The 12,890-nt window shown below is 37.5% G+C and overlaps 2 protein-coding genes across 4 annotated transcripts in view; one reads left to right on the forward strand and one right to left on the reverse strand.

The window, feature by feature from the left end:
- Positions 1–4,649, forward strand: part of Rif1 (replication timing regulatory factor 1) — a 62,253-nt gene extending 57,604 nt beyond the window's left edge. For both annotated transcript variants that reach the window (XM_059260458.1, XM_059260459.1), the window contains 3 exons: positions 78–231; positions 2,523–2,631; positions 3,245–4,649. In XM_059260458.1, the coding sequence (XP_059116441.1) occupies positions 78–231; positions 2,523–2,631; positions 3,245–3,456 (475 nt within the window). In that variant the 3' untranslated portion in view covers positions 3,457–4,649. The remainder of the gene's footprint in view (positions 1–77; positions 232–2,522; positions 2,632–3,244) is intronic.
- A 6,851-nt stretch (positions 4,650–11,500) lies between these two features.
- Neb (nebulin) overlaps positions 11,501–12,890 on the reverse strand; it is a 197,974-nt gene continuing 196,584 nt past the window's right edge. For both annotated transcript variants that reach the window (XM_059260462.1, XM_059260461.1), the window contains one exon: positions 11,501–12,225. In XM_059260462.1, the coding sequence (XP_059116445.1) occupies positions 12,052–12,225 (174 nt within the window). In that variant the 3' untranslated portion in view covers positions 11,501–12,051. The remainder of the gene's footprint in view (positions 12,226–12,890) is intronic.

Genomic DNA, 12,890 nt, shown 5'->3' on the forward strand with positions numbered 1-12,890 from the left:
GTTGAAGTGGACAAGTGCTCACACATGGTTAGTTAGCAGTAAAAGCATAACTGTTTTCTCTTGTTTCTCTTCAAAAGGGCAAGAGGTCTAGGACAACTTATCAGAGCCAAGAACATAAAGACAATTGGTGATTTGAGTACTCTTACAGCATCTGAAATAAAAACTCTTCCTATTCGCTCTCCAAAGGTGTTCAATGTAAAAAAGGCTCTCAGAGTGTACCATGAGCAACAGGTAAAATCTTGTTATTTGAATGTTTTCTCTGTGTGTCTATGTACCATATGTGTGCAGTGCTTATAGAAGCCAGAAGAGGGCATCAGATCCCTTGGAACTGGAGCTACAGATGTTTGGATGTTTGTGAGCAGCCCTGTGGGTGCTGAGAAACAAACCCAGGTTCTCTGGAAAAGCAGCCAGTGCTCTTAACTGCTGAGCTATCTCTCCAGCCCAAGAGTCGTATTTTAATAAGTGATCCAGCTGGGAGTGGTGTCATGCATCTCAGTATTTAGGAAGTAGAGACATTTGGATCGATACTTCTTAAGTGCAGAGCAAGACCTTGCCTTAAAAAAAGAAAGGGGGAAAAAAACCCAGCAAAAAGTGCTCTACGAACAGTAATAAAAGCTTGCATTTAGACTATTGTTTAAAAGCCCTTCACTGGGAAGTTTGTTCCTTTATTTAGTTCTGTTTTTATGTACTATACCCTAGATTCACTTTTAAATTTTATTTTTCGAAATCTGTTATCTTCTCTCCTTTTTCATTTCTACCAACTGGTTGTTCCATGGCTATTTAGGTATTCCTGAAACCCAGGTTCTCAAATCTAAACGTGTCTAAGACTATTGCAGATTTATACATACATTTTTTTTAATGTATATATGTAGCTTAGGACAGATTTTAGATTCTAACCCCCCACCCCCCACGAAAATTTTACTTGGCAGAAAGTATTTATATGTAATATGAGAGGTCATGACTTATTCATTGATAGTATTAGAATTGTGGATAAATTAAAACTAGACTATTTAAGGGTAAAAACCACTGTCTATTAGATTTCCTCAAAGTGTGGTTTGCCACCTCTTTGGGGTGCGTACTATGTGTACTGTATTCTTGAAACTACTTGATTTTTTTTTTTTTTATTATTTCTGATACTTGAAAACATTTTGTTGACATGTTAATTGTATAAAAGCAACCAAAACCCAGAATTTATACTGTTAATTTGCAGTCTCACAGGTAGAATTTTTGAAATTTTTTCTCTCTCCAAACGTTTTTTTTTTTTTTTTTTTTTTTTTTTTTTTTAAATTTATGTGTATGTTTATGTGGGCGTGCGCCCATATGTACCATGTGCCTGCAGAACCAGAACCCTATAGAGGTCAGAAGGGAGTGAACTTATTATCTATCATGCTTCATTTCCATCCCTTATTCCTAGGCACCCACTGCATATGCTTTTTCTATAGGCTTACCTACTCTGGACATACTTAAATATTGGAACACCACAAGCTCTGGTTGTTAATTAACGTCTTTGCTTAAACTTAGGTTTCTAGTTTTATTATTATTACTATAATATATTAGAATCTAACTCTATGGCTGAACAGTATTCCATGGATATACCACATTTTTTTTTTTTTTAATCTATTAGTCAACTAATGAGCTTATGGTTTGCTTTTCTCCTTTGGTTTTCTTAAGAAACCCTTCTACTGTTATCCGTATCCAATTTTTTATGTGACCGTGTTTTCGTTTTGTTTGTGCCATTGAATGGGATTGTTGTCATGACAACTTTTTTTTTGTTTTTTGTTTTTTTCTTGTTTTCTAGACAGGGTTTCTCTGTGTAGCTTTGCGCCTTTCCTGGAACTCACTCTGTAGCCCAGGCTGGCCTCGAACTCACAGAGAACCGCCTGGCTCTGCCTCCAGAGTACTGGGATTAAAGGCGTGCGCCACCACCACCACCACCACCACCACCACCACCACCGGGCCATGACAACTTTTTTAAACAGTAATTTCTGTGAGCAGTGGTCCATGAAACCTAGGAATACCTTATGAGTTTATTCTGGATTTGGCCCTTGACCAGGACCTAATTCATGCTGGACAGTGCTCTGCTAGTGAGCTGTTTGAAGCTTTGAAAATAAAAGAGAACCACTGTGCTGAGAGTAGCCTTTTCTACATTTCAGAATTTTGGTAATTAATTTTATCAGCTACTGTTACTATGTTTCCTAAGAAATGATGTATTATAAGTTTTTATGCTCTTTGAGGAAACACTTTGGGTCAAGGCTCACTATATATCCCTGGTTGGCCTGGAAATTATAGAGACCAGGCTGGCCTCTAACTTACCGATCCACCTGCATTTGTTTCCAGACTGCTGGGATTACAGAATTGCTCCACCATACCTGCTGTGATACTATTTTTGTGTAGTTAGTAGTAGTGGGTTTTTTAAACAGTTTTAACTGAGTTGATTATATACTGTGGACATTTCATGTCATTCCAGTTAAAAATAAGTTTTGTTATTTCTCTTTGTTACTGTTTGTAAATTTATAATCAAGATGAAATCTCGTGGACTTGAAGAGATTCCAGTTTTTGATATTTCTGAGAAAGCAGTAAATGGAGTAGAAAGCAAGCCCCTCTCAACTGACGAAGAAAGGCTTGCCTCAGGTATGCTAGCCAAGCATGATAGGTTTTTTTGGAAGACAAACTTTCTTGAAAAAAACTTAACTTTCTTCACACCTTTACAGTAAAGAAAAATTTTAATGTTTATTTTTAGTATATACACGTTTTGCCTTGCATGTATTTATATGCTTTGGATCCCCTGGAACTAGAATTAGAGACAATTGTAATTTGCCATGTGGATGCAGGAAGAATACTGGTCCTCTGGAAGAACAGGCTTTTAAGCTCTGAGACATCTCTTCAGCCCAATACTTTGTTTTACTTTGACTACGACTGTTAATTCACCAAATTGTGCCTTATCCCCCATTCTAAGTACATGGGGGAAAACCCTATTTAATTTTAGCGTGTCTAGTTGGTTTTCTCTAATTATTGTGTCAGTTTTCTAGTCCATCAAGATGTAGATAAGGATGTTGAAATTTTGTTCAGTTATATCATGTACAGAATAATAAGATGTGGTAGATTTTTTTTTTCTGGCATTTTGTTTTTTTGAGCAAGTGTACCTTAGCCTATTTTCTCTCCTTTTCATTTTGATTGGAGATACATACAGATCATTTTTTAAAAACCGGTGGCAATTTAATGTGGCATTTTGTTTTTCTCCTAGATTTGATTGATCCTGTAACCGTGGATACCCCATTGTCTAAAAATCTTGTGGCACAAATTAGTGCTCTTGCTCTTCAACTGGATTCAGAAGATCTGTACAGTTACTCTGGAAGCCAGCTATTTGAAATGCATGAGAAACTTGGTACCATGGCAAACTCTATAATAAGAAATCTACAGTCACGTTGGAGATCACCAGTCCATGAAAATTCTTAGTATTTTAAGAGAAATGTAAAGTTTTTTCACCACCAGATTTTATTTTTTGGCTTTTAGAAATATCTGCACCATTTAAAGAGGAAACTTTGCAGAGTTGATAAGATATCAAATCCTGAAAGACAATGAATTATTAGGTCAGTTTTATAAATTCATTAGTAAAGATATTCCCTACTGTATTTTCTTGGCCAGTATACATAGTTTTTTTAAGAAATTTAAATGTTACTGAAACTTGAAAGCAAATGAGATATACATACTTTTTTTTTCCATAGTTTAACTCATGCATATTTTGGTGTAGCTCATAATACAAATATTTTAAGTAAGATAGAAAAGTTTTATTTACACTTGAACTGATAAAGGTGTTTATACTTTTTCAAAATATTTATATTTGTTGTGCTTGGTGAAACACCTGTACTGAGATGCAAAAGAATGAGAGCATTTCTTTCAGGTAATACCTGTAGAAAACCTTTGAGAGAAATACCAAGTTTCAGTTTGTTGTGAGTTAAAATTAATGCTTAATTGCTAACATTCCATTCATTTGGTATTGGCAAATGTTTGTGCAGCAGCGTTTGCCTGTGAAAATGTGCTCTTCTGAGGTATAGTGTTCACTCTTACGAGCATGACTGTTTGTACATTATGTATAAAAGACAGTGTTTTTTTTTATTTATAAAGTTCAGCCTTCGTTAATTGCACGAGTTTCTGCAGCTTCATGTGAATACCATTGTTTTGTTTAATACAAACTTTTGTATATATTTAATATCAATATCCATATGGATATTAAAAATACTTCATGACGTACTGTGGATATTTGTAGGAGTCTGTATCTACAAATAAAGCAACAGATAGTTTTGTATTTAGTTAAAACATGAGTTTATTTTCTAAAGTGTCCAGAATACTTAAAATTATTAGAACCAAAAAATATTACATGCCACTACTTTTTTTTTTTTTCTTTTTCTTTTGGTTTTGGAAGAGGATCCCAAGCCACTAGAAAATATGCCTATGTTTCTTCTTAATGGAGAGTTAGCCTGGATATTTTCATTGCAGATTGTACTATAAGACATAGAGATACCTGGTTTAATCACATATGTTGAAAACTAAACTTGGAAGAAATTTGAAATTGCCCTTTTTATATGTATGTTTTGTCTAGTTAAAAAAAAATGGGGTATATAATTAAACCGTTTGTAAATTTTACCAAATAGTTAGTGCCTAACTTCATATATTTGTTTCATCTGTGGGTTGTGGTTTTTGTGTTTTGTTTTTGTTTGTTTTTTGGAGATATGGTCTCTGTGTAGCCCAGGCTAGCCTTGAACTTCTGTGATCCTCCTGCCTCTGCCTCCAGAGTTCTGGGATTACAGGTGTTTGTTACCATGCCTGGCTGTATTGTATGTTTTCCCAAAGGATATATCTTGCTTGTTTTTTTGAATAAAATCAATGGGTGATCTTAGTTTCAAATTCAGTTCAATCTCTGCTTAGACATTCCAACTGTTTGTAGTTTAAGGTTTGGACTTTTTTTTTTTTTTTTTTAGCAGAGACACCCTCCCCTCCCCTGCTGCCCCTAGTAAATAAAGTTGGTATCATTTTTCATTCATAAAGTAACTACAGATATTTTTAGATCTAAGTATATTTACCTACAAAGATCATCTTAAGAATTCTGGAACTGTTGGACTCTTAAGGACTTAGAAATCAATAACTAATGAGGAAAAGACTGTCTTTTAAAAACATTGATAGTGGTGGATTGTATTGTCAGTCGCTACATTAAGCATTAAGAGGTGTGCATGAACATTCAGTGAGTAGCATCGATTAGCCAGGAGTTTGTGGGGAGTGGGTGGAGTGCTCATTTCACAAACTGCATTCCTTAACCCTTGTCTACTCACTCATAGGCACAGCAGAGTTCTTAGGGAGTTCAAAGTGTAGCAGGAAATGTGACCAAAATGATGATTTGCTGAAATTTCTGAATTTAATAAAAGTGCAGATCTGAGTTAAGTTGTAGTTCAAGGAAATTGTGTTTTAAAATATTGGTTGGTACCATTGGTCAGTTTATGGAAAATATAAAGTTGAGTCAGTTTACTTTCAGTATTCTTGGCTTTTTTTGAGCAGATTTCCACATTAATTCCTAAAATAGCAAAAAGCATTAATATTTCTGAATTGACTCCAATGTATTGCTTCACTTTTACATGAAACCCCTTCAGACTTTTTCTAATGTTTAATTAAAAAAACAAACAAATATTGACATTCCAGTGTGATGCCCTAATTGTTTTATGTATTGAAACAAATCAAGAGCTGGTTAGGTGGCCCAGAAGATACAATGTGCTTTCCACCAAATCTGATTATGACTTGAGTTCAATCCCTGAGATCCACATGGTAGGAGAGTGGTCCTTTGACCTCTATATGTACAGTGCACACATATGTGCACACATACAAATAAAATTAATTTTTAAAATGTGTTCTTATTTCCTGTGCATAAGTGTTTTGCCTGCATGTGTATATATGTACTGTGTACATACCTGGTGCCCATGACAGCCAGAAGAAGGCATCTGATCCCTGGGAAAACCAGAGTTATTATAGACAGGTTTGAGCTAGCCTCTGGGTCCTGGGAATCAAACCCATGTCTTCTGAAAGGACAGCAAATGCTGTTGTTAACTGCTGAACCATCTTTAAAAGAAGCTAGTGGTATGAAAAGCATCTAATTTTTCATGTCTGAACATAGTGGATTTTTATGTTCAAACTGAGTTTATTACTGAAGATGTTGCTGTTTCAGCAAGTTAACTTTGCATTTCAAATAGTGAGCAATGAGCTCACTTAATCAGGTTAATACAGTTTTTAAATAGAATTTAAATCCAAAGATTAAAAGCACAGTCGTTGAATGACAGACATTGCCTTTGGTTTCTTGTTTTTTCAGTACAACTTGAAAGTAGCTAAGAATCCACTTACAAATTTAAGGGTCATTAGAATGTCACTAATTTAAAATGTTAATAGTTGGACACTGGACGTGGTGACTTGTGCCTGTAATTGCAATACTTGGGAGGCTGAGGCAGATAATTGCTTTGTGCTAAGTCCAACCTGGTGTACAGAGTAAGAACCTGTTTTAAAACCCATAAAGCTGGGGGAAATTAGGGTCTTAAAATACATAAATCAAGATTATGTTTTATAAATATTAATTGGAGGGTTTTGTTTGGTTTAAGGTAAAAATTTGAAAATAAAGTGCTGGTTCTGAAGTCAATGGAAGTATTAGATAACACTGCCCCTTACTGGCCTTGCTTTCAGCTTTGACTAAGGCTGGGGGTTCATGTCATTATTAAGGTTGACTTGAGCCAGTTGGTCAGCCATGTCAGCAGGCTATAGAACTGCAGTTGTGGGCATTTTGGGGGTGACACTTGGTTGGGGGCAGAAGCCTGCATTTATTATCGTAACTAATTTAGGCTGGCCTGGAACTCCCTTTGTAGACCAATTAGTCTCAAACCCATAGCAACACTTGCTTCAGCCTCCCAAATGTTTTGATTATAGGCATGTTAATTGATTTTGCAGTTTCTGATCACTCAGTTAATGGTTCTCTCTGTTATGTTCCTGGCTTTATATTTGCTCTTTGGAAGCATCCATTAAAGTCCATGTCTTTCAAATTTCAGATCTGTAGTTATTTTGTTGAAGTGCTCCTACAGAATCTATGTGAGTCCACTGAGTTCTTGCAATAGATGGGAAATGGTACAATTTTGTTACATTTTTTTCTATATATACTAAAATCTTCAATTAAATGCTGACAACCTATGTTGTAGATGTTTACATTCCTGGAAAGTACCAGTGGTATAAAATATGAGCCCTTAATGTGATTTGGAAATTCAGGCAACATTTTAAACTGCTGATGTCAAAAAGAACAACCTCTCCCACGTAACTTTTATGCTTCAGTTGTAGCAGAAGAAATGTTGTCTTTGCTGGTTTACAATTGAGTATAAAACGAACTTTTAAACATCAAATATATGCTTATTAATGCAGGAAGTGATGCAGTGAGAAGAGGAAAACGGGTGAATTTGTTTTTGAGATAGTTTTACTTCAGTGCCAGGGCTGGCCTCAAACTCAGGGCAATCCTCTAACCTCAACCAAAAAAAACCATTTGAGACATTGTTTTGTTGTAGACTTGGCTCCTTAGGTAGACCACACTGGCCTCCAACTTCTCAGTGTAGGCTTTAACTGTGTATCACCATACTCAGCCAAAAGTTTGATGATAAAGCCACTTGGTGTAAGGACAAACAGTCCTGTATTTTGAAAATAGCCATTGGTTCCCGAGAACTTTTCTATCATAAAACAGTACTGGAGTTGGTTTGCACGAGCAACCTGAGTGACTATATTTTAAAATGCATAATCAAGGGGGTGTGGTGGCTTATGTCTATAATTTTAGCCTTGGAAGGAAGAGATGGGAGGAGCAAGAGTTCAAGGCCCCGAAAGACCCTGTTTTCAACAAATGTTAACAGAACATTCATTCAAGTACTTTGCCTACACTCCCAGCTGTAAATGTCTGGCTAAAAGGAAGCCTTGGTTCTTTTTTTTTTTTTTTTTTTTTTTTTGGTTTTTCGAGACAGGGTTTCTCTGTGTAGCTTTGTGCCTTTTCCTGGAACTCACTTGGTAGCCCAGGCTGGCCTCGAACTCACAGAGATCCGCCTGGCTCTGCCTCCCGAGTGCTGGGATTAAAGGCGTACGCCACCACCGCCCGGCAAGCCTTGGTTCTTAAAAGATACATACCTAGGATGTTCAATATAATGTCATGAAACAAATAGATCATTAAAATTACCTCTGCGAATAATTGAATAAGTATCTAAAACATTTTCTTTATAGACTAAGGATTTTCTAAGAAACGAATTGATAGAAACCAAAGTACAGCAGGGTATTCTAGTCAGAGCACAGACCAAACTGTCTTCCCTCCGGTTTTTGTTTTGTTTTATTTTTAACTATTTTTGTATGTTGGTGTTTTGCCTCCATTTATGTCTGTGCACCATATGCATGTAGTATCTACAGAGGCCAGAAGAGAGGCCATCAGATCTTCTAGATGGTCTGAGCTGCCATGTGGGTGCTGAAAATTAAACCTGGATCCTCTAGAAGAGTAGCCAGTGCTCTTAGACACTGAGCCATCTTCCCAGCCTCACTCCCTGTTCTTTGTTTTAAAATCATTGAGAAGAATTTTTTTCAAAAATACTTTGAAGCAGATGAAAAATAGGACATCCTATCTTATCCAGAAATAGTTGTGTTGTGGCAGTCAGGCTGTGTTTGGCTACTTGCCTATTTTGATGACTGTTAATTTATCTGAGACAGGCCTACATACAATCCTCAAATATTTGCCTATTTTTGGTTTTTTGGCTTTTCGAGACGGTTTCTCATAACAGCCCTGGCTGTTCTGGACCCACCTTTGTAGATTTTTGTAGACCAGTCTGGCCTTGAATTCACAGAGATCTGCTCTCTGCCTCTCGGAGTGCTGGGATTAAAGGTGTGTACCCCCACTGCACGGCAGTGTTTGCCTCTTCTTTTAAGACTTTGTTAGTCCTTGTTACAGAGAACAGTTTTATTCCTATTTGGTATGTGGTCAGTTTGGACAACTTTTCTAACTACCATAGTTTTCATCTAAGAGTCTGATTGCGATTGTTTTACTGCTGTTCATAGTATACACATGTACTATTAAACAACTAGTTCCTCAGTATACTCTTCTCGAGTTCTGAGTACACTGTTCTTGAACTATTAAGCATGTCATGTGCTTGCCCTGCTATCAGGGAACTTTGGTCCAAGGGAGGAGCAGGTGGCACTAATAAGTTCTACCTATGAAATAGTGTGGGATTTGGCAGCTTGCTTCCAGTGTTGGTATGTTAGCAGTTTCAGTCCATTGTAAACACTCTGTGGATAGCCCTAACAGAATTCAAACCAGTCAGTTGTTGATATTTTGCTGCCCTTGGTGAAAGTTCAGTTTTACATTTGCAGTATATTTGGTGAGTTTTTCTAATTTTAAATTAAAATTTAACAAATACCTGTTAATTCCATTTTTAACTATACCAGCAGATGAGAAATAAGGGCACTATTCTGTGAGGTTGGGGTATTATTAACAGTCTTGGAAGTAGCAGGCAGTCCTGCTTACTTGTTGAGTCTTTGTTTCATATAGTAAAACTTCTCATGAGTCATTGAGAGTTGGCTGTAATATTTTGCCATTTGAGAATGGTTATTAAAATGTACTTTTATTTAAAATAAAAGTATAAAAACTAATTTCTAGTGTTTACTTTCGTTTCTTGATTTTAACATCTGTGGTTTGAGATCTGAGTAAGGATAATATGATCCTCTCTTGCCCCTCCCCCCATTTCTCAGGATTGCCTTATAAAGTTTCTGGTTTATTCTGTTTTATGGGTTCCATGGACTTCTAAATCTGTAGTTATTAAATAGTGAGAGAAGATGTTGTGTAATACTGCATTCATTAATGTGCCAGTTAGTTTGGACAGTGGTAAAATACTCATATCCATTTAGCCTGCAGGCAAGTCAGTGGGGGCATTTTCTTGGTTAATGATTGAGATGGGAGGCCCAGCCTACTTTGGGTGGTACCACCCTTGGGCACGTGGTCCCTAGTCACATGAAAGACAGGCAGATCAAACTATGAGGAGCAGGCCAATAAGTAGAGTTCTTCATGGTGGTCTCTGCTCCAGTTCTTGCTTGCAAGTTCTGCTCTGCTTGAGTTCCTCCCTTGGTTTTCTTCAGTGATGGACTGATCACGGCATGTGTATCAGTTACTTTTCTGTTGCTATGATAAAATATTATAACCAAGGAAACTTAAAGAGGCTTAAGTGGAGTTTACAATTGTAGAGGCATTGATGTCCATCACCATCATCGTGGAGAATATAGCGGCAAGCAGGCATGGTTGAGAACTCACATCCTGATCCATAAACAGGAAGCAAAGTGCACTGGTGTTGCTCGAATCCTAAATGGTCTTATAATAAAAACCCAGAGCCAGAAAGCAGGGTGAAAGTTGAAAGATCAGAGAAGCAGGCAGAGCAAGCCACAGCCACCACCTCTCACCTCATCAACTCCTCAGCCTGCAAGAGCCTCAGCAAGAGAGTTAGTTCCTGTCTCAACCTTCCTAGTGCTGGGATTAAAGGTATGTGCCACCACTACCTGGCTCAGCTCTTTTTTTTAAACTAGATTAGTCTGTATCCCTGTGTGGCCTTGAATTTATAGAGATGATGGATCTCCGCCTCCTGAGTGCTAGGATTAAAGGTGTGTGCCACCACTGCCCGACCTTGGCTGGCTCTGTCCTCTGATCTTCAGGCAAGCTTTATTTCTTAGATTATAAATACATCATCACACACTGGGAATGGAGGGAGGTCTTTGAAACCTTAGGCCAGCCTCTAGTGACACACCTCCAATAAGACAACATGTCCTAATCCTTACCAACAGCTGCCAGACTGTTCAAATGCCCAAGCTTTATTGGGAACATCTTATTCAAACCATCATTGTATATAAGACAAATAAATGCTTTCCTTCCCAAGTTGCTTGTAGTCATGTGTTCACAAGTATGTGATTTGTGCTGGAGTACTCAACCCCTTGAGTCTCCAAGAGGCATATGTTAAGAAACTTGAGGGAAAAGGGGGTACTTGCTTAGCACGCCCAAGACCCATGATTTGATCTCCAGCACTGCCAAAAACAAAAAGCAACTAAAAGAACCTGCTTCTGACAGCTGTATTACTGTAGCTATCATGCTATAGGGACAGTCTTTGAATCTTCCAGAGGATGTTTTGTAAACAAAACAAATGGTCAGGTAGTCATTACTGGTTCTTTCTACCTCTTGTTCCTTCACAACAAGTGTTTGTCCATATTGTCGTTCCACTACATCCAGGCAGCAGGAATCCCTCAAGTTAATATTGCATCCCACAGGTCTCTCTTAAGAGCTCTTAAGGGAAATAGTATGGATTAATACCAACCCCAAAAGTTGGCTCAGCCAGTGCTTCTTAGCCACCAATCCACTGCTACAGCCCCAAATGTAGGTAACTTTTCAAATCAGACTTTATATCAGAGTTTAGCCCAGGAACAGTTTGTTGCAGAACTATAGATTTTATTAGTTTCCAGTTTATGTTGACATCTTCATAACTTACAGAAACAAGTTTAGAAGCACAAGCATTAGCACTTAGTAAACAAGAGAAAGGTGATTCTTCTGTTTTTCTGTTATTGCTTGGCATGTCCAGAATAATGTTAAAACATTTTTATAACTGGGAAAGACTTGGTTACATAGCACTATAGAAGCTTTTAAAAATTCTATTGTGAATTTCAACTTACTTTAAAACGGAAAGAAGAGTTAGTTGATAGTGGTAATTTTTCAAAATGAGCGTTTACATTTTTACTGTCTTTAGTTTCATGTGTAAATCTAGAAAAGAATGAATCTGTAAGTCTAGCTTAAGAATTGAACAGATGAATTAATGTTTGGTTTCATGGAGAATAACTCAGGTTTTTACAGAAGAGATGGTAATACATTAAGTGTTATAGGTGAAAACATTAGGCAGCTTGAGAGCATGGACACAGTGAAGTCTCCTGAAATGTTGCCTGTAAGATGCAGATACTGAAAAGCTGATGGAGATATTGAAGTACTTAAACAGCTTCCACGTAATTGGCTGGGAGCATGCCGGTCCTGCCGGTCCTCTGCACAGTGCCATACATCCAGCCTTCATCAATCGCCTGAGCATTCACTATAGCATCTCCGTCTTTGAAGGACACTTCATCTGCATCTGCAGCCATATAGTCATACATGGCACGGAAGATTTTCTATTCATGGAAATGAAAACAAGGAAAATAGCATATATTGGTAAGAGCATATGACCTTTTTGATAAATTTAATGACAAAAGATTGTGCAGCTACCACCAAACAAAAACCAATAACAAAGCCGGGCGTTGGTGGTACACGCCTTTAATCCCAGCACTCGGGAGGCAGAGGCAGGCAGATCTTTGTGAGTTCGAGGCCAGCCTGGGCTACAGAGTGAGTTCCAGGAAAGGTGCAAAGCTACATAGAGAAACCCTGTCTCGGAAAAACAAAACAAAACAAAAAAGAACAAAAAACAATAACAAAACAACCTCATAAAATATTTGCAGATCATATGCTGATGAGTTTATGCCTGGAACCAGAAGTATTATTTAAGATGCTAAGGTTATGAATAAACACCTGCCCAAAGGAGATGTATGAGTCAACAGTCAGGGAAACAGGAAAAGATGGGTCACTTTTTTTTTTTTCCCCAAAACAAGGTTTCTCTGTGTAATAGCCCTAGCTGTCCTGGAACTTGCTTTGTAGACTAGGCTGGCCTCGAATGCACTGAGATCTGCCTATCTCTGCCTCCTGAGTACTGGGGTTAAAAGCATGCACCCCACCGCCAGGCTAGATGTTTCATTCTATTCACGCTCTCAAGCTACATAATTTTTCTTGCTGGAGAGGGCTC

Source organism: Peromyscus eremicus, chromosome 4 (genome assembly GCF_949786415.1).
Source record: "Peromyscus eremicus chromosome 4, PerEre_H2_v1, whole genome shotgun sequence".
Lineage (NCBI taxonomy): Eukaryota > Metazoa > Chordata > Mammalia > Rodentia > Cricetidae > Peromyscus > Peromyscus eremicus.